Genomic DNA, 22469 nt, shown 5'->3' with positions numbered 1-22469 from the left:
GTGTCACTGTCTGTATCTGTCATTTGCAACCCCTATTTAATGTACAGCGCTGCGTAATATGTTGGCGCTATATAAATCCTATTTAATAATAATAATCCAAAGAGCTAAATTTAAACCTTATTTCATAGTTTGTATTTGTGATGGTAGTTTTGGTTCTAAATATTGCAGTGGATAAAAATCCAGTATATATTAAGCTGTTGTAGGTGTGTGTGTATATGTTTTATGATTACTATTCCTTCCTTTTCTCCATAGCTCCTGGAGCTCAGCAGTTCTGTTTCCTACTGTCCACCAGAGCTGGAGGTCTTGGGATAAACTTGGCCACTGCTGATACCGTCATTATCTATGATTCGGACTGGAACCCCCATAACGATATTCAGGTCTGCCCGTTCCCGCTTTGTTACAGCTTCTGGGCTATTCTCTACTTAAATAACAAACCAAGAATAGACAGATGAGTGTGCAAGAAGGAACCTAGGGTAAATCCGGGTTTAGCAGGATCCTAGGCTAGGCAAGTTATGGTAGAATATTTGAGCAAGGATGTGTTAGAATCAATATACAAAAATGACTGATCCTTAACCATTTGGATACATAATTATTAATACTCTACATACATTGCTGAAAATCTTCCTGGTAAAAAGTAAATGATGTTTAAATACTGTAGGGATTCCCTTTCCAAGAGCAAGGTGGAGCCTACATGGAATTGGCTTCTATTAACTCCAAGAAAAGGTAATTGGGAGCCTCCACATATTATGATTGTACATGAAAAGGGATCGGTAGCCCTCTGGTGGTCTATGCTCTGTATATCAGGAATTGCCAGGACCTCTACACAGTCAGCTATTATGGAAAGACATTTCCAGAGTCATAAGTATAATTGTAGTTTAGAAGATGCCATTTTTCCAGAAGAATTATGTTTAAATGTATATCTAAAAAATGCTTGGTACCTTTATTTCTGTGCCAGTTTATGGTAAGAATGCGGGGTCCCTTTTTTGCTTGCTTTCTACAAATTCATTAGGAGTACTGACTTCTAAGCACGACTCCCTACCCTCAAATAACCAATGCTGTGGACATTTCCAGGCCATTATTAAAACATTTAATTTCCCTTTTAAATGTTCTTGGGAAGATCTGCTTTGCTTCCTTTTGGTGTGGAAAATAAATCCTTTAAAGTATTTTGTTATATCAGTTATAGAATTGGAAAATAAGAAAGTTAATTATAGTTTCAACCAGATGGACTAAATCTTCATTGGTTCTTTACGTGTTTTGGGCTCTTTCAACAATGACCACAATGAAATCTTTGCCATAGTTCCTGAGTCATCTTGGCCACCTTTTTTGGGTTACCTGAACTACCTTTGTTCTGGATCCTCCTGTTTTATTCCCCAACTTAATAAAATATGCTGAACAGGTGGTGGGAACATATCGGTACGAAAGGTAAGCATATAGTGTCCCTGAAAGATGTCAAGAATCTGTCAAGCCCATGAAATCTCTTGCACCCAATATTGGTATATCTAGATGGACCAACCCTTTGATTCAAATGATAATGTATAATTCACAGCATGAACATATTTTTTCTGTACGCACTTTGAGAAACCTCATTTTGGAATGAACTCCTTTGCTAATCCACTTTTAGTAAATTGCCCGGGTAGGAATAGGTGAATTTTGCCTTTCTTGTCTACAGGCTTTCAGCCGAGCACACCGTATCGGACAAAACAAAAAGGTCATGATCTACCGCTTTGTCACGCGTGCCTCGGTGGAGGAGAGAATCACACAGGTAGCCAAGAGGAAAATGATGCTCACTCATCTTGTTGTACGTCCGGGGCTCGGCTCCAAATCCGGCTCCATGACAAAACAAGAACTGGACGATATCCTAAAGTTTGGAACCGAAGAGTTATTCAAAGATGATGTTGAAGGTTAGTCAGTCACTAATTGCCCCAATAACTCTCAGGCAGCATTTGGTACAAATTATCTCATTGGGCACCCTTGATTTTGACTAATAATTATTAAGCCTTCTTTCACTGCCACCTCATGTTCTGTAGCTCACAGAATGGATCTAATTTGTGCTCCTATGTCACATAAACTGTTGCAACAATTTTTGTATTTTGTTCATTAAAAGTGTCCCCATTTTACCCCACAGGTGACAACAAGGATGTTGAAGACAGTAGCGTCATTCACTACGATGATGGTGCCATCTCAAAACTCTTGGACCGGAACCAAGACGCTACAGAGGATACCGAAATCCAGAATATGAACGAGTACCTGAGCTCATTCAAAGTGGCTCAATATGTTGTGCGGGAGGAGGACGGAGTGGTAAAATGTTCTTTGTTTATACCTGTACTAATGTTCTTTGAAGGAGAATCATCGGTCTAAGGGGGTCACATCACATAGAATGAATCTTTAGAAAGTTTACCTTTTTTGATAATAAAGAATAACTTTTAATGGTTCCCTTCTTTGTAATAATAAGAGAATAATCATTTTACCATGTTTGCTAGAGCTCACCACGATATACTTGGAGAGAAAACTTGTGCAGAGATTGGGATAATAAATATGCCTTTCGTCTATTCCTTTCTTTATCTACAGGATTTGCCTGTCCTTACCTGTCCAGGTGCACTCTTCTCTCCTACTTAACTAACAAATTAGTATAACACGTGCGGAAAAAGGGTTGTAAATACCAATTCGAGAACTGCTTTTTATCTTGTTCTAGGTAAACCTTTAGGTAGTATATAGGTTTTTAGCAACAGGAGGTTGGAATGATTTTTGGCACAGACATTACTACGAACACTAATTTATCTTATTCTATCATTTTTACCCCAGTCCCCACACTTGCCTTCCCTATAACTCTCACACTAACCTGCCCCCAACACTAACCCTCTCGCACTCGCCCTTCCTGCAACATTTATACTACCTTTCTCTGTAACCCTTACCCTTATTTTCCCAGTAGCCCTAACAATAGGTTTTCCTATAAACCTCACAGTAGCCATTCATGTAACCCCAACAATACCCTTCCCTGTGTACCTCACACTATTGTTCTTTGTGACCCCTACACTAGCCCTCCCCCCTCATAATCCTAACATTAATCTTCTCTGTTACCCTCACACCAACCCAAACATTGTTCTTACAGGCAACCCCATACCCTTGTCTTCCCTGCAACACTTCATTCTCCGGCCTTATAACCCTAAGGCTGCGTACACACATGCAATAATTATCATTGGAAACCAATGACTAACGACTGATCGGCCGATAATCCTTAACAAAAAAGTGCACAACGACTGGCCAGCGATAGGTTAGTTTTCAGGAATGTCGCTGGAAACGAATGACTCTCCCGGCTGATCTGATTGGGTGACAATCGTTAGCAATCTATTGTGTGTACAGTCGTTCAGTGATTGTAGATTGTTCTGTGATACACTTTCTCCTGTACATATCACTTCCTGCATCGTTCAAACAATCGTATCTAGTGTGTGTACACTATTGGTGGATTATATTTGAACGATCATATCGTTACAGCATGTACAGAATTGTGTGCAATACGATCGTTCAAAATAGTCGTTGATCTGTTGTTAGTCGTTCGTTTTCTAATGACAATTATTGCACATGTGTACCTATCCTAATACTACCTTGATTTTTAAGTCTGGGATTAACCAGGCCTGCATCTCTACATTAACCGTGCCTGTTAACCTTACCTAATCTTACCTTGGACCCTGAGACTAGCCCTCCCTGTAACCCCAACTCTTATACTCCCATCCACGATGCAACCCCTTGTTTACATACTCACCTTTCCTCTGCAACAAGGATCAAAACCAGAATCTAATCTATCTCCATACTCTGCCTTATTGTGATATAATGCTGATTGCTTTTTTGGGCTCTATGACCTTGTAAATGTCTGTCTGACGATGACTTTGTTTACGTAGCCACATTGTTTTATCAAACTTCAGGAGGAAGTGGAACGGGAAATCATCAAACAAGAAGAGAACGTGGATCCCGATTACTGGGAGAAGCTGCTGCGTCACCATTATGAGCAGCAGCAAGAGGACCTTGCAAGGAATCTAGGGAAAGGGAAACGGATCCGTAAGCAAGTCAACTACAATGATGCTTCTCAGGAGGATCAAGGTGATATGCGCGGTACTAATCATTAGATATAACTTACCAATCAAACACTCTGATACATAGACGTCTGTCACATGACCACACCGGTGTGCCTTGAAAAAGCCTTTTTCCAAGCAAATTTTTCAAAACAAGATGGCACTATATCCATCATTTTGCCATGTGAGCAAAGACTAACTGCGGCAAGTTTTTTTTTTTTTTTTCTTGAAGCAGAATATTTTTATCACTTTTTTAAACTTTTTTAAGCAAGAGCCATCTTCAAGGAGGTTGAATGTTCTCCCCATGTTCAGTGCTCTAAACTGGGGATCTTTGCTGGGGAGGCTTCAGGTGGTGCCGTCTGCAAAATCTTTGTAGACAAGTCTCCCCAGACGTGGCTTCTGGTTCTGGTTTTATGAAGAAGGCCTGTGAGTGAACGCACCACCCAGTAGGGTCCTACAAGGGCATCTAACCTACTTAAATAGGAACTTCAGGCTGACCACCAAATAGTCAAATTCACATACAATGGGACTGATTTATTAAGGATCTGCAAGACTGGAGAAGATACACGATAATCGGTGATTTGGCAAACTTGGAATGGATTTTTTAAAAAATAACTTGCTATTGGTTGGCAAAATGTTCAATCCTGGACCAAATCCATTCCAAGTTTGATGGATCTCCTATAGCCTATCTCTAATTTTGGAGAGCTTTAATAAATCAGGTCAAATATATTTATTGTTTTATTAGTGGCAATGTTACTCTACTGACCGGCAGAGGTGAGGATATTCACCAATATTAAAAATCCTTTGTCAAGTAAAACGGTAAACATATGTATATAGCTGTTCACCTGGAGTTCACATCAAACTTGTTGAGTTCCAAGTGAATGCTGGTGAATTGTCCCATACCAGGTCATCTAATCCGGCTTTAGAATGCCAGTTGCAAGATCAAAAGGCCAAAGTGGACCACATTTTCCATTTTTTTGTCCGTCCCAAACCAAAAGAGCCTTGCAGTGTGGAAAACTGGGTGGATGCTGTAGCAGAGATCTTGTTGCTAATAAGTGCAGAACCTGTAAGCTTCTTGCACCTATCCAGATCTGAATGATCGTTTTTGCTTGGCTTCTCCTTTCAAATGATGTGTTACCTCTGGCGGACGCAGAACATGTACGTTTGGAGAGGTCTTCTGGTCTACTTGTCCTCATCATCTCTGGGCTGGTTTTGCTGGTCAGTGTGGCAGTTCATATGCTCACCCGAGCTACCATAAGTCCTTCCGGTCAATGACCATCTTGCTTGGTCAAGTTGACCGTCTCTCATAGATCATTCCTAACATCTACTCTTCTCTTTTTCTTCTAGAATGGCAGGATGAGCTCTCGGACAACCAATCTGAATATTCCATTGGCTCAGAGGATGAGGATGAAGATTTCGAAGAGAAGCCTGAAGGTCAGAGTGAGTTAAACTTTTCCCAAAGGTCTATGTGGATTTCTACTGGACTAAATTTGGGGCAAATTAGCAGTAACTAAAGACCATACCTTTAGTGCCAAGGTGGACCTATACTGATCTTTCATAATTGTCTCAGGTGAAGTTCAAACTTCAGAACAGGTGTCCTACAATGCTGTCTTGGGCAAACTTCTAGCTTTAGTATTGGTATTCTACAATGCCATCCAGCATTTCAGATCAATGCACAATTGACCACTAACCAGGACTTTTGAATCCCTGTCATAGGTTGCCTCCTACTTATCCTCCTCCCTCCCTGCTTCATAGAACAGAATAGTAGTAGCTATCTCTTCTGTTCTCATTACTTCTTACTGTCACCTGAAGCAAACATGAATGTGAATGTGTGTGTAGGCTTTAGAAACTAAAGTTTGGCTTTCTGAAAGGGAATAGCACAGTTTATTGTTACTAAACCCAGTTCCCAATATGGCAGCTGTTCTATGCAAGAAAAGATCTAGGCACCTCATTTCTTTTAGGAGATTGACCGCTTTACCAAAAGAACGGCCAGGGACCTCATGATCATTTTGATGATTAATGTTTACTAATGACCTCTTGCTTTGCTTGACTCTCAGGTGGAAGGAGACAGTCTCGAAGACAACTGAAGAGTGACCGGGACAAACCACTCCCACCACTTTTAGCGAGGGTCGGAGGGAACATTGAGGTACCCGAGTCATGTCATATGGGTTTTTCATTGCTATGTTAGGGGGTCATATTATTGGTTCTGCTTTTCATGTGTGTTTTACCCGTAAAAGTCTATTAAGTTTGGATGGCCTTTTTACCTGAGCAACAGACACCTCAACATAGAGGACACCTTACCTTAACTAAGGGCCACAATCCATCTGGTTAGACCCTGAAAATATTGAGGATCCCAAATCTCACAAAGAATGATATGGCACTGAGCTGGAATTGGATGAGACTATTGGGGCTGAATTCTAGCATCTTGCTGGAAGACCTTTATGGCTTATTAAAGCTATGGATGTCTTTAGTCATTTACTTGAAAGTGGTCCAATGGGTAATTTTGGCAAGCTGCCCATGTTTCCTTTTGGATCCAAGCAGTACCTGGGGTTTCTGGTTGCATTTCCATTCCTACCTCCTTTTTATTTATTTATTTATATATATATATATATATATATATATATATATATATATATATATATATATATCTCTCAATATGTATATGTGTATATATTAAAATGCAAGCACTAGTGTTCGGAGGATGCATGTTAAGCTCTGTAGGGAAGCTAGATTTTCTTTGCCAAAAATAATGGTTCATGATCACCTTGGATGAAAATCATGTCAGTACTGGTTATCCTTCAATCTTAAGCAGTCCACCATGCCTATGTATTATTTACCCCAATTTCAATTTTACTTAAAACTGCCACCATCCCTAAAAGGGTTCAAATATGGTAAGCAGTTAAATCTTATAAAATGATTACATTTTATTTACATCATTATAAAAGAAGTTTAAACTATATTTTTGGATACCGTATTTGAGTCCACCATGCCTGATAACTAAATGACCAACCACTAACTAGACTTTTGTAGTCCCCACAGTGGGACACCTCATCGGTCCCCCTCTCACCCTACCTCTTCATTGGACAGAACCAGCTGCTCAGCTTCAGCAATTGTTTCAAGCATGTTGAACGTTTCTAAAAGCTTTTAGTTGAAAAAGTGCAAAAGAAACCTCTTTTGGAAGGATTTATCTTGATTTCCAGACACAATCTAATATCTGTGTTCAAATATTGTTGATCAAAAAACGGTAGAAACTATATTAAAGCCACCTTTTTTTAACCAAAGTATTGGGCAAGACCGTGCCAGACCTCCATTTGTCTTGGTTGATCACCAACTAAATGGCAGTTTCCAGCACTGGATCAAAAAATTGTGTTGAGATTTTGTAAATCTGCCTTGATAGCCTAACATAAACCCTAAATTTATCTTCACCCAATAAATGTAAACAAATATAAATACACAATAATAAAAACTAAAACCTATTTCATTTTATCCAAGGTTCTTGGGTTTAACGCTAGACAACGTAAAGCCTTCTTGAACGCAATAATGAGATGGGGAATGCCACCACAGGATGCCTTCAATTCCCACTGGCTTGTCCGGGACCTTCGTGGGAAGAGTGAGAAAGAATTTAGGTATTGTTGTGTCCTCTTACCTTGTTTGTGGTGAAAATGTTGGTCTCCACAAGGTGGCAGCATTGTTTCAGAGCCCGGGTACGGTGCTTGCATCGGGTCTGAAATGCTTACATTTTTAGGTACTTCAAATTTTTTAAAAAGAATAATAAAGAAGTAGTGAGGCATATTATGATTACAATTTTTTTTATATCCGGCAGTTTTTTGGCAGGTTGGTAAACAGTCTTGTTTATAGGCACCGCTAGATACCATGTTTTCCTAAAGGGAAAAAAGAATTATAAGATCATTTTAAAGTCCTAGTTACTGTCCTACTGATATATATCATAGGTGTCTGGTCATTTCTTTTTACAGATTTAAATGTACCAGAATGGAGAGTGGGCTGTGATATGTGCAATATCATGCTTGCCAAGATCTTCTTGGGTAACCATAAAGCACAAAATTATGAAGAACTGGTACAAAACTTACTCCTAAACTTTAAAACTTTGGGTGCTACTATGAACATAAAGGTACATTATCTCCATAGCCATTTGCAAACATTTCCAGAAAACCTTGGCAATTTCAGTGAGGAAAAAGGGGAGATGTTCCATCAAGATATAAAGATGATGGAAGAAAGGTATCAGGGCAGATGGGATAGACACATGATGGCAGACTACTGCTTGAGCCTTCAACGTGATTGTCTGGATCATCAGCATAAGGAAATCATACAATCATACTTTGTGATTGATTCTGTAAATATACTGAATATAGAATATATTGCCAATACATATTTCAAAAATTTAATTTTGTATACGTGGCATATCTAGTTGAATTTTACTTAATTTTCATGTTTCATTAGTTTTCTAGAAGGGTATAGTTGAGGTCATTATTTCAAAAACTAGAGCCAATAAAGCAAAACCAGTTTCATATTTGCAATCTGTGCATCAAGTATAACCTAATATGACTTTAATCTGTTTGGCAAGAAAATGTTTGTTGACCAGTGTAATTGTTCCATTGGGGTTGCATACTACCTGCACCTTGGCCTTACTAAGAATGACCATGAGAGGTCTACTTAATTTTAATTTTGTATAAGGCATATAGTTGAGTGCTCCATTGAAGAGATTTTGTTTTGCTTTCATACATTCATACATTTTCATGCTGCTGAGTTACTTTATAAGCAGATAAGTTATAGTACTAAACGGTCACCAAATGTAGAGACCTACAACTTATAGTCTCTTATAATGGTGGGCATTCAATGGCAGAGCTTTTTAAACAAAAGCAACCAAGCCTATTAATGTAAATAATTTACCAAAGCTCACCTTTACTTTGCATCCACAAAAAAGCATAATATTTTGGTTGATAACTTGTCAAATGTTTTATTAAGGAAGTCCTATTCTTTTGTTGATCCAGCTCCCCCTGTGCCATTTTAGTTTTGAGTATCATGAGAATGGTAATAATGCATAATGTTCAGTTCTGTCAATGTCTTACCTCTGCTTGCTATTTGCACCACTGGTTAATGTTTGTCTGGCAAGCTCTCTTCTTATTGTTGGCTTATTCAAGACAATGTACCTGATTTATGAAAGCTCTCCAAGGCTGGAGTGGATACACTTTTATCCATGAAGCTGGTGATCCAGCAAACCTGGAATGGATCTGGTCCAGGATTGAAAACATTTGCTAGCAAATGCAAAAGAAATCCATTCCAGATTTGTTGGATCACCCAGCTTAACTTTGGAAAGTGTATTCTCCCCAGTCTTGGAGAGCTTTAATACATCAGGTCCACTTTCTGTCATCAGCTTACAAAGCGGATTCTTCTACTTTAAACCCAATAGCAACTTTCAGCCAAAGTATTGTAATTTCACTCGATGAGTTGCAAAAAAAGCTCCAAATTACGTAAAAGAACTTTAGGATGATCATGTATTTGCCTGGAGTTTTATCATCTCAATACATTTTTACAGGGCATACGTGTCTTTGTTTATGAGACATCTCTGTGAACCGGGTGCTGATGGGGCAGAAACCTTTGCTGACGGTGTTCCAAGGGAAGGACTTTCACGGCAACATGTCCTCACCAGAATCGGAGTCATGTCACTGGTCCGAAAGAAGGTGGGTGAGTAGGTGTTTAAAGTAACAAGCCAGGTATGTTAATCCCATCATACCTCATTCTATACATGTCTTTAATTATGTTACATCTTTTTTTCATTCACCATCATTTAGAAAAGCATGGAAAGTGCTTATATCAGTTGGATCAAGCTTGTGTTTTAAACTTGTCCCAAAAAACAGAACACCAGAAATAGGTCAGTCATTACAGACCATGTTTGTATAGGTCAGTGTGCATCCATGATTTTTTTTTAAGCCGGGTGGGAGGAAGCTGTAGGCGGGTGGCAGTCCCTGTATTGTGACCCAACTCTTCAGTAACCCAAAAACAGCCGGGTGGTAACTGAAAAGTGCCAGGTGGTGCACCCAGCTAAAAGGGTCTGGGGAAAACACATGGTTATATTGGTATTGTTTACCCCTTTTACCATGGAGGAACCCTTAAAAAAACTTTCAGGTCTTGGGGAACCCCTACTGTATACACAGCTCACAGTACAGTAGGAAGAACGCCTCCTATAGTTTTGGCCATTGGGATAAATATCACCCTTTACAGATCCCCAGAAAGATCATTGGTTTTAGTTAAAGTGAACTGAGAGTCACACATTTTTTATTGCTCAAGGAACCCCTAGAAGCCTTTGGAGGATCCCTAGGGTTCCATGGAACCCTGCTTGGGAAACTCTGGGTTATATGAATGAAGTTCTATGTTTGTTTGAGTGTTAATATTCAAACTTTTGGCAATTTAGAAATGTAACTGGGGAAATATATGTAAAAAAAATTACCTCTTGGTAAAGAAGAGGAATACCTAGGAGGTCTACAAGAAATTGTATGACCTACTGGGCATGTGACATAACCAGTGTAATCAAAGGACTGGTTCCCTTTTTGAAAATATTATTAATATTATTTTTAATATTATTAAACAGTATTTATATAGTGCCAGTTACGCAGCGCTGTACATTAAATAGGGGTTGCAAATGAAAGACAGATACAGACAGCGACCCACCAGAAGAGGATCCTGCCCCGAAGAGCTTACAATCTAGGAGGTGGGGGAAGTAACACACAATAGGAGGGGAGATATGGAATGGTGAGAAGTAGTGAGGGTTTCAAAAGACAGAAGAAGACGGGTAGGAAAATTTGAAAAAATGGGTTTTGAGTGCCCTTTAAATGAGCAGAAAGTAGGAGCTGTTTCACATTTCTATGCATGTTTTGATCCTACTTTTTTTGGATAAAAAAAAAATGACTACTACTTTTACATACCACTGCAATGAGCAAACATAGTTGCCTCCATGTTAACAAATAATTACAGACTATACAAAAAACTTTTTTATTAAGCCACATTGGCGATAAACTTTCATCTACAGACATATCCTTAAAGTAATAAATAATGAACATTCCCTTTAAATGACCTTAAACCAATCTATTAAACCCAGCAGGAAGCTCTGGCATTGCTTTGCCTATTAAAACAGAGAATAACATTTCTTTTTATTTTCAGGTTCAGGAATTTGAACAGGTCAATGGCAAGTACAGCACCCCGGATATGATTCCAGAAGGGACAGAGAACAGGAAATGTTTCGACATGGTTTCTTCAGATCCTACTACACCCGTTCCAGCCAGCCCTGCTCCTCTACAGCCAGGTGCTGTGGCTTTTTCAGGTACACACCATTCTTTTGAGGCATTTTGATTGGGTCATTGGGTTATCTGTTATTTTTGGAATAGATGTGGCTGGCAGCTGATCCATTAAAGGACAATATTGCAGATGTAGAAACTTGCTTGCGGGTCTTTCTATGTTGCAATGTCATGGTCTTATAGGCAATAAAAGGAGCCTTGGCCGATGATTCTCATCACATGTAAAATTTTGTTTTTTGCTTTTTGACTGTACGTAATAATTTACTGGTTGTAGTGGCGAGCACAGGTAGAATGATGAATATAATAAGTGTAATATACATCACCCTCTGTAGGTCTGTATTGTAAATGAAGCCTGGTGAAGTGACAGTCCAGGTTCAAAGTTTGTCCCAATATTTCCCTTGACCATACATTTTTAAGCAAAATCATTTCTTTTTTCTGCAAATAATTACATCTAAATTGTGTTATTTTTAATTGACCTTTTTCTAGAAAAAAACGAGACGCCATCTTTATTATCCGAGGAAATGGACAACATAGACCAGAAGTCCATACAGCAATCAGAGCCTCCGGTGAGATATCCATTGTTCGCTTTTAGTATCTTGCCTAAATACACTATCAGGTGATGTACCCTTTGTGATCAAAAGTCTCTGGACACCTGACCAACTCACTTATATGATTTTGTTGGACATTCTATTTCTAAACCGATCCCCCACCACCACTATACACCTTTTGACAAGAACATTCTTAACTGTTCTGCCAAAAGAACATTTGTGAAGATGGGTACTTATGTTGGGCTAAACCCGAACTGCAATTAGCATTCCAGTTTGTCAAAAATGTGTCCAGTAATTAAGGTCAGGGTTTAGTGCATGTTTCTCATACATACAATCATGGCTAAACATTTGTGGACAACTGACCATGTACCTAAATGAGATTGTTATAATACTTTTCCTAAACATGGGCATTATTACAACATTGCTTATCCCCAGTAGCAGCACCTTCACCCTTCTTAGAAGGTTATCCACAGAATATTAAAGCGTACCTAAACTCAGAATTTTCACTTTACATAAAAGGGTAGACAACCCTTTTATGTAAGGTAAAAATTCTGTTGTTAAGTGGCATGCAAAGAAGTAGCCTTTTTGTGCAAAGGGAAAAATTTGCCGATTTCACGCATGCACGGTGAGATCGGCAAACTTTTTCATCCTACGTCACCCGATCTCGCGCCTGGGTTGGGTGACGTAGGATTAAGAATAGGAAGAAGAAGAGAAAATGCCGCTGTCCTGAGCGCCGGCTCGACGACACAAGACCCAGTGCAGGACACCACCGGAGCGATCAGACTGCCCTGCGGGATTGAAGGTAAGTGTATTTTTTTTTGCACTTTTGAGTTTAGTTCCTCTTTAAGTTTGTATGTAGGAATGTGTATCCATGCATTATTTGAAATGGAAGTAAACTAAAAAAAAACAAAAAACTACCTGACCTTTACCTTTACAGATTCTTTGATCTCTCTGGAGGTTTCCACAATTGGGTCCCGCGTCATTCTGGTATACTCCCTCGCGGGGTGCCGCCATCTTATTTTCCCTTCTTCCGCCTTCTGCTTTTGTCACCCGATCTTGCACTGTTCACGCGTGAGATGGGATGACATAGATAGGAAAAAGAGTGACAATCTCACTGCACAGGAATGAGATCGGCATTTTTAACCCCCTTTGAAGAATAAGCTCCATGTACAGAAAGAGAAGCCAGTAGCCTCCTGGGTTCCATGACATATGTATCACAGGAGGCTCTGTGCTCCCATTCTGTCTTTATTACCATGGACAAAAAAAAAATCCCTCCCCTAAAAATGAAGGAAATTTTTACCTTATATAAAGTTGTGTATAAAAATTTTAGCTTAAGTCAAGTATTGATAGTAAAGATGGTAAAGGTCCCTCCCAAAGGTGTATAATAGGGTTGAGATCAGGGCTACTAGATTGTAAGCTCCTCGGGGCAGGTTCCTCTCCTCCTGTATCACTGTCTGTATTAGTCTGTCATTTGCAACCCCTATTTAATGTACAGCGCTGCGTAATATGTTGGCGCTATATAAATCCTGTTTAATAATAATAATATTAATAATAATAAAGGGCTATGTACAGACCACTCATGTCATTTACATCGAGCCATGTCTTTATGGAGCTGGCTTTGTACCCAGGAGCACAATCATGTTGGGACAGAAAAAAGGCTTTCCCCAAATTGTTACCACAAGATTAGAAGTGCACAGTTGTCCAAAATGTATTCTATATGAATAACCATACCCTTAACTAGAAGCACCAATCATTTACAGAGATGTTCTCATATATTTTGCCATGTAGGAGGTGATGGACAGTTGGCCATAGGGTGTTTGTCACCCCTTTTAGATCCAACATATATCAAAGTATACAAGGTACCTTCTGGTATGAATAACCTACAATTAATATTACCTACAATTTAATAATTACATGTTAAAGACTATAAACAATGTGCACTAATCTTTAGAGTTTGTATGGAGAACAGACAATTAAAGAGAGAGAGAAAAGACAATTAAAGGCTATTTGCTAGAGTATTGGTACCTAATGTTTAGGAGAGCACACTGATATTTCCGATGCCCAATAGATTCTCGTTAAATATATATAAATATAAAAATATATATAAATATTAAATATCTTTATATGACATTCCATATTTATATGCCAAACCTATTATAGGATAATCAAATGAAAGTAATTCTTATAGAAATGAAGCCATTACAACTCCATAAAACCTGAAACAGGAATCTGTAGAACACATTAAGTGTCCACGCCTTTTAGAATAAATTGTAATCTAATGCTATTTAGACATTACAGCAAAACAACCTTATAAAGTAATCCTACAATGGAAGCCATCCATTTACCATATCTAGGCACTTAGCAATAATGATTTCATATGACCAAGAGTAAACAAATTCCATTTTTTTTTTGGACAAAATCTGATTAGCTGATGTCCATATGTGCTTCTCTCTGTTCAAAAGTGTACTTGTTTCATATAAGGATTTTATTATACAGGAAATAGGACTACACACTGACTTTATTTGTTCAAATAATTTAGCTCTATATAAATCCTATAAAAAGTCTCCTATTTGCACACATTTTGGTTTATTAAATATACCATTGAAGGTGTTTTGCTGTAGCTGTTCTCGTACAATAAATAATTTTTTTGTTTTTCCAGGAATCTTATGCGCTGATACATTCCTGTAATCTCCCCCTTTGCTGCCTATTATCAGTTCAAATTATTCCTGGCATACTCTATGGACTATGGAAAACCTTTTATCAAAGTTATGGTAGTTAAGGTAGAGTTTAGGCAGTCCTAAATCACTTCCTCTAATGAGATGATAACCTTGCTCTTCCATAGATACAACTTTTTTGGCAGCCTGGCCCAGAATCTGGGGGAGCCATGGCAGCCTCCTTACCATCATCCCCCACTGCCTGTATGTATCTGTAATCTACATTTGGGCCCCTACATTCGTACAGGACACAGTAATGATGTACGATCAAAGGAAGGAATGGCAGAATGCAGCAGACATTTAACATCCTCAGGATGATCAAATGTGAAAATATAAATACTTATAACCTGGTGCAAAATTGTAATAATATAATATGATCTTCTTTTTTAAGCCCACAACCAAACCAGAAAAAGAAGAAGCCGAAGAGAAAGGTGAATATGTAGAAGGAAAGGAAAAGCAAGTAAAAGAATATGGTGAAGAAGAAGAGGAAAAAGACATGGCTGAGCAGACTACTAAAAGTATGTATGAACTCCACGATCATTAAAATCGCCATATGCATCTTATAATTTGTATGAGATGAGAGCTAATCACATTCGTTATCTAAAGTTCACAATGGTAACATTTGCAGCTGAAGCACTTAACGAAGAAAAATCCTTGGAAAAAACAGGACTGAACAGTGCCCAGACTAAAATGGAGGACAAGGAACCTAAATCAGGTAATCCCAGCTGTCTCCAATACAAGACACCTCCTGTTTTCCTTTCTATTACCGCAGACTTGTACTTTGAATATTTGTAGCGCTGCTTAATATGTTGTATATAAATAAATATTGTCTAATAATAATATTATTCATGTAGGATGTTATTGATGAGATCTACTTTTTAGAGTTGTTTTATGTTACTCCAAAAGTTTCCAATACTAAGAATTTATATTGGGGAAGTGCTTGAAACAAGATTATTCATAATGCCAAATGTAAGTGGGTTTCTTGGTTGCAAATTTACAGTCCAAGTGTTGCTTAAATATTATCGCTTCTCTAGCGGCCAACTGCAACCTTTAAACAGAGGGCAGACACCATCTAACCATCCGGCTATTAAGCATCCATTGGCTGCTGGATTCATGTTGATATGTTTAAAGGAAATCACTTCTAAAATGCCCGGCTGCCTGGCCTTGTAGATTTTAGATCACTGAGCTGGAATAGGCATGTAGCTTAGTTAGGATCTGGGAACTCTAGATCCACTCACAGGTTTGTGGGTATTTCTCCAGAAAGAAAAAGAAGGCATGAAGAGTGCCAGATCAAAAGTGAGTCCGGCTAAGTTTCTCTTTTTCACAGAAGCTGAGCATAGAATATGTGCGTCAGGTTCATATTGTGACAGTGAAGTCTCTGAATTATGATAAGGGTAAGGCTACATACACACTTGCAATGCTTTTCCTTTGATAATCGGCTCAGGGCCAATATCGGACGAGAATCTGGCGTGTGTACAGTGCTCGTCATCCATTATCCGAATGACCATCCAGGCGGATCCAACCACAATGGTAATGGAAATGAAGGGGAAGAGCGCGCAGCGGGGTGCCCCTCTGTCCTTCTCCCCCTCCCCTCTTCATAAAGCAGAACGGTGCTGTATGTACAGAACTCGTTCATTCATCATGTCGTCCTTAGTCGTAGAAAAGATTGTGAAAGAGCCTTTTCAACAACAGTTATTGCACATGTGTACCCAGCTATATAAGTCTCTAATTGCTGTGTAAACATCATAGGAAGACTGCAGGGAGGACATGCAGGGGCTGCCTTATGTTAAAGATAACAAATACAGTGGTTAAAGACAATCATTTAATAATCTGGGACAGTAGATTTCTAAATGTCATCAATATACACCTCTATGGACATTGAATTTTCACCAAAGACAATCACAAATGTTTCACCCTTTAGCACAAAATATGTCAAAATGATCTTTGTTAGATGCTTTTTTAAACTGCAAGCAACAGCCTTCGTATTCTTCGAGGACATATTTTTGGATCCTGGGTGGAAAGAAGCTGTAGGAGAGTGGCAACCCCTGTATTGTGACCCAACTTTTCAGTAACTACAAAAAATGGCTGGGTGGTTACTGAAAAGTGCCGGGTGGTGCGCCCGGCTAAAAGGGGCTGGGGAGAACACTGAGTCTGGTGTCTACAGACATTTTGATTCAGGTGTTCAGCAAGTGAGTTAAAATATGAGTTGCCATTTTTAGTCACGTTTAGGTAAATTGGAAGAAAACAAATGGAGGCTCTGCTAACAGTTGTTCTGACTGCATCTTGATTGGAAAGGTTTCCCCTGAGATAAGTGGAAACACTCTGATGTATTATTATTCTTCTTTTTTTGACAGAGGAGGAGAGCAAACTTGAGGAAAAAGAAGTATGTGTGAAGCAACAAAATGGTGAAAACTGTGTTAAACAAGAAGATGAAGATGGGAAACGAGAAGATGGTGGAAAGTTTAAATTTATGTTTAACATTGCTGATGGCGGGTTCACAGGTAATACATTTAAAAAGCAAGTATTTTCTTTGAGTGTTTTATTAATTTGTTTCAATGGTTGCTGATTATGTTGAACTTTCAGAAGAGTTGAGACTCCAGTGGTGTCTACCAGAATTTCAAGGTATTCTCTTGAAATTTGTGATAAGGGTAGGAGAGAGAATACAATGTGAAAATGCCACCTCTAGATTGTCCAAGAAATATGTCTATATAACGCCAATCTCAAAATTAATATATTGGTTTTAGGCAGAGCCATTTGTTAACTACTGCTGGAAATGGACCAGTTCTAGATGTTGGTTGGTAGTAGATATTTAAAAAGAAATGGCTGCAGTCATTGGAATGAGTTGGGAATTTTTGACTGAACTATAGGAAAAGTTGTACCATGACTTATGCTGAAAGGAAATTGATATATCTCGTCAGATTTATCGACAGCAGTTCTGTTGTACATTATACCACATGGCCAAACATTTGTGGACCATCTCACCTTATTGAACTTTCCATTCCAAAAACTTTGTACATTAATATTGGGTTACTTCCCTTTCCATTAATGACTAGAAGCCTCCACCTATCTGGGAACATTTTCCACAAGATTTTTAAATTTGAAAATGTGTATCCACTGGGCCAAAAGAACATGATCAAGGTCAGGTATTGATGTTGCATGAGTAGATCTGGCTCACAGTTGGTGGTCCAGTTTGTCCCGAAGGCATTTAATGAGGCTGATGTCATGGCTCTGTGTTGGCCACTTGAATTCACCAAACCAGAATTATGAAACCATGTCTTGCATTGTACAGAGTGGCAGTCATGCTTGAACTGAAAATAATCTTCCCCAAAATATTACTTGACTCAACAGGACTCTCTATATGCCTTTAGGTTTTATGAAGGTGCGATGGTCATGTTTTTTTTTCCTTTGTTCTAAATTGAGGTTATACAATCTTCTGATAAAACACTTTTGTACAAAATATATTTGTTTTTGTATTTCAGAACTCCATACATTATGGCAGAATGAAGAAAGAGCCGCCGTCTCTTCTGGCAAAATCTATGACATATGGCACAGGAGGCACGATTACTGGTTGCTTGCTGGAATTGTCACGTATCCTTTGATACTGCTAAATTCAGTTCCTTTGGTGTATTGCAACGATAGATTGCCTATTAGTGTTTCAGAAGTTTCTTTTTATTGAAGATTTACAAGATGAGATCCAAGCAGAATGTAGACCAACTAGTGATTTTGCAGTCCGGATACCTGGACCTCCCTTTTAAATAGGGTAGAGTTCAGTAATTTGAAGAGTCTGCATGAGTACTTTTTGGCATGTTGCAATATACAATAACATTAATATTTTAAAGAAAGCTATCATTAACATTGAAAATCCATCTTTGAGCTCCAGTGAAATTACTTTGCCTAGGCTGAGATGATGCCAATAATCTGCATATCCAAAGTTTTTCTACATCCCTGCTTGGCCAAAAGTTGGCAAGAATTGGAAGTATCCCCCAAGTCATGAGTTAGCTAATATCTGTCAGCTTTTCTAGTAGTGCTGGATGTTTTCTTGAAATGGCTTCATACTTTTCTAATTTTAGCTCGTACATACTGCACTAGCTACTTGATAATAACCCTTAAAATTGATCTCGGCCATAATGACCTTTTCATTGCTGTCAGCATGAAGCTCCTATGTGTTCCTCACGACTCATGTAACCCAGCAGGGTGTCATCCTTGCTCTTTATTTATTGGTAATTAAAGGTTAAATCACACTGGGGAGGTGATGTATTTATCATTGCATGGCTTCCTCCCTAGATAATCCCTCTGTTTTCTGATTAATTGTTGACTGGCATAAGTGGCATCACTAATCATTGTTAATCCAGCAGTTGTGGTCCTTCATTGCTATCCCCTACAGACATGGCTATGCCCGCTGGCAGGATATACAAAATGATCCTCGCTACTTAATATTAAATGAGCCTTTTAAATCTGAAATACACAAAGGAAACTACCTGGAAATGAAAAATAAATTTCTGGCTCGAAGATTTAAGGTAATCTCGAATTTTGTTTGTTTGTGTGAGTGGGGGCATAGTACAGTGGTAACATGTAGGTCACCATTGACCTGGTAACGTCTTTATCAGGATGGATAAATCAAGGGTTGGAATCTCTTCTCCTGGGAAAAAAATCCTCCTTTCAGTACTGTTTGTTCATGTGATCTTTGCTAACTAGGGATAATAAGTATTCTTTGACTTCTATTTCTCTATCACAAGGATCACATCACCAGGTACTTAGACCTAGACCCTTGTGTGGCCAACACTAAGGATCATCTGCAAAGGGGTTTAATTAAAAAAACGTGAATCGGATATTCACCAAACATTCTCTGGTGGAGATTCTGTGGTGGAGACTATTATTATAGCTTTATGTTACCAGCTTTATGTTAGATTGTGCTTTGGTTTGGACCTTTATGCTGTCCATAAAATACCCATAGACATTCACTGTAACACAGATTGGCTAAATGAAGGCAAGCCATACTTTTGTGGGTTCTAATAATGCTTTTGGCCATCCTTACCAAGAAAAGATCTATGGGAAATTTGTGTTTTTGTAGCTGCTGGAACAAGCTCTGGTGATTGAAGAACAGTTGAGAAGAGCCGCCTATCTCAATATGACCCAGGACCCCAACCACCCAGCCATGGCACTGAATGCCCGACTGGCGGAAGTGGAGTGCCTTGCGGAGAGCCATCAGCATCTCTCCAAAGAGTCTCTTGCAGGGAACAAACCTGCTAATGCCGTCCTACATAAAGGTCAGTGTCACAGGGTTATCTCGCTAATGGCAGGTTCTTCTTACCTAGCAATGTACGGTAAAAGTGGGGCCTTTTCAAGTATTTAATCATTTTTTTAAATATCTATGTTGATTGCCTGCGGAAATCTACATCGTACTGATCAAAAACCACTCACGGTTTTGTGTGTGTGGGGGGCTAAAGGGGTTGATGAGTGCCCCCAAAAATGTCAAGTGGTTTTTGCACATTAAGATTTTGTTCTTTATGTATTTATTGTATTTTAGGCCACCCTTGATTTTGCTTGCTTAATGTTTGTCCTCTGCTTGGCTCATTTCCATGTTGGAGAATTGGAAGCTCTCTTCCAACTGAGAAGGATAGCCCTGAGATTTGTTTAATTGAGTGATCTTCAACAAAATACAATGATAGATTTGTGTAAATGTTTTGTTACTAACTTATGTTCAGTGCTGAACCAGCTGGAAGAGCTGCTAAGTGATATGAAGGCTGATGTGACCCGGTTGCCGTCCATGCTGTCCCGGATACCCCCGGTGGCAGCTCGTCTACAGATGTCCGAACGCAGTATTCTCAGCCGGCTGACCAACCGAGGAGGTGAAGCCACAGTCCAGGTTAGAATATCTATAATATATTCACTTTATGGACCAGTTACACATAGCTTCCAGTTTAGATTTTTAAAAAACCTTTCACCATTTAGCTTTCTCATCAGTGCCTTGTTCTTGAAACCATGTTTTTAAAATCATGGCACTATTATAGAGTTGGCCCTTTTTTGTCAGTATAACAGCCTCCAATATGAAAAGGCTTTCCATAAAATTTTGGAGCGCCCCCGAGAAATGTACTTGCCGATTTTAGTCAGAAGAACATTTGTGAGGCCAGGTAATGTGTTGGACCAGAAGACATAGTTTGCAGTTTTGTACTGCCAATCATGATAATTAGCCTCTACCACCCTCTCAGTGCTCAGAAAATGGGGATGAGATGGTGGTATTTTCAGCCAATTTTGTGATTGTTATGTTTTCTTATAAAGTACTTGAAGGAAGATCTGTAATAGGTTCTTATACATTGGCAGCCTTTGGGCTTCCATAATGAGTGGCTGTTATGGCTAACACTGAGAGGAGGCTCATCTCTAAAATCAGAGCTGCCGAACCCTTTCAGATGGATTATTCTATTTGTGAGGCCAGGTAGTGTGTTGGACTAGAAGACTTAGTTTGTCATTGGTGTTATAATTCATCCAAAGCTGTTCAGTAGGGTTGAGGTTCAGGGCTGTATTGCAGACCATAATGATCAAACCTCGTCTTTATGGAGCTGGCTTTTTGCATCTGGACTTATTGGAATAATTTAGAGGGTTCACATAATTTTAGTGTAATAGGTATAACCTTGTACCACTTTCACATAAAGATGCTGATCGGCTCTGCAAAGCCTGTACAGATCTTCTACAGCATGTATATTCCCTTAGTTTAATGTCACGGTAAGAACCTAACTGTAGCTGGAGGAATCGGTTGGGCTTATTAAATATGAACCAGAATAATACAAATTATGCCCCTCTTATGTTTAGTTCCAACCCCCCCTTCCATTATTAGTATGTACAGAGGGACGAATAATGTAAAGATTGCTCCTCAGACAAGACAGAGCTAAGCAGAAATTCTAGATTTAGAAAACACAAATACATATATGTTATTTGCAGCAAACCATTTAATTCACAAATGTATTTGACTTTATTTTTTTAGGGTACATTTGGCTCCCCGCAGATGTTTAACAATAATTTTGGCCCAAACTTCCGAGGACCTGGTCCAGGCAGTATTGTGAACTATAGCCAGATGCCCTTGGGTCCCTATGTGTCAGGTGAGTTACCCTTCCTTCTATGGTTCAATAATACTGACCCTCATCAGTGGGGAATAGTGGCAGTAAACTGCTTAGCTGGTCAGATGTTTTCCCTATTAATAGGTTTTTAGCTGTTTCTGAGGTCTTTTACTTTGGGACCTTCATGTACAAGGAAAGTAAGTGGACTGTTAGCCCCTGGGTGCTCTTATCTTTCGGTGTAGGCGCTAACTTTGGTTTGGTTTCGGTATGAGATTTTTTTTTAGCAAATTAATGTGTACCTGTAGTTTTACTATGATTTAAATGTTGCAAAATAAAACTGATTGTAAGGGCACATGCCTTTTTTTACCTCACTAGATTTATTTATTATATTAAAAAAAAAATACCCTGCCGCCTCCCAAAAACAATTGGATACCACTATGTGTCTTACTCTTCCTGCTTTGCAGTGGCAACGACATGAAAATGCATTTGACCTCTGCAGCATTGCCACCACATTGCACCTGGAAGTTATGTCTTTGGGTTACTCTACCTGCAGCTGCCCTTGTCATAGGTAGCTCTGCTTCCTGTGCCATATCACAGCATTTAGATTGACAACAGTTTCTCACCAGATCCTTGGAATCATCGATTCTGCAGTTTTTTTAAAGCTAATCATGATAATTAGGGTTTACGCCCTCTCCGTGCTCAGAAAATGGAGACAAGATAGTGGTAATTTTAGCCAATTTTGTGATTGTTATGTTTTCGTATACTTGATGGAAGATCT

The 22469-nt window shown here is 38.9% G+C and overlaps 1 protein-coding gene across 4 annotated transcripts in view; it reads left to right on the top strand.

The window, feature by feature from the left end:
- CHD5 (chromodomain helicase DNA binding protein 5) overlaps nt 1-22469 on the top strand; it is a 98551-nt gene that overhangs the window by 73245 nt on the left and 2837 nt on the right. The window contains exons 22-39 of one of the 4 annotated variants that reach the window (XM_072426935.1): nt 253-377; nt 1670-1901; nt 2126-2298; nt 3921-4095; nt 5415-5501; nt 6125-6213; nt 7560-7693; nt 9622-9766; nt 11244-11403; nt 11864-11943; nt 15031-15157; nt 15268-15354; nt 16994-17140; nt 18119-18227; nt 19024-19156; nt 19711-19906; nt 20345-20505; nt 21619-21733. In XM_072426935.1, the coding sequence (XP_072283036.1) occupies nt 253-377; nt 1670-1901; nt 2126-2298; nt 3921-4095; nt 5415-5501; nt 6125-6213; nt 7560-7693; nt 9622-9766; nt 11244-11403; nt 11864-11943; nt 15031-15157; nt 15268-15354; nt 16994-17140; nt 18119-18227; nt 19024-19156; nt 19711-19906; nt 20345-20505; nt 21619-21733 (2475 nt within the window). Of the gene's footprint in view, nt 1-252; nt 378-1669; nt 1902-2125; nt 2299-3920; nt 4108-5414; nt 5508-6124; nt 6214-7559; nt 7694-9621; nt 9767-11243; nt 11404-11863; nt 11944-15030; nt 15158-15267; nt 15355-16993; nt 17141-18118; nt 18228-19023; nt 19157-19710; nt 19907-20344; nt 20506-21618; nt 21734-22469 lie in introns of all 4 variants that reach the window. The other 3 variants (XM_072426933.1, XM_072426932.1, XM_072426931.1) reach the window with 3 other exon arrangements.

This window comes from Pyxicephalus adspersus, chromosome 11, assembly GCF_032062135.1.
Source record: "Pyxicephalus adspersus chromosome 11, UCB_Pads_2.0, whole genome shotgun sequence".
Lineage (NCBI taxonomy): Eukaryota > Metazoa > Chordata > Amphibia > Anura > Pyxicephalidae > Pyxicephalus > Pyxicephalus adspersus.
This window is presented reverse-complemented; position numbering and strand designations above follow the sequence as displayed.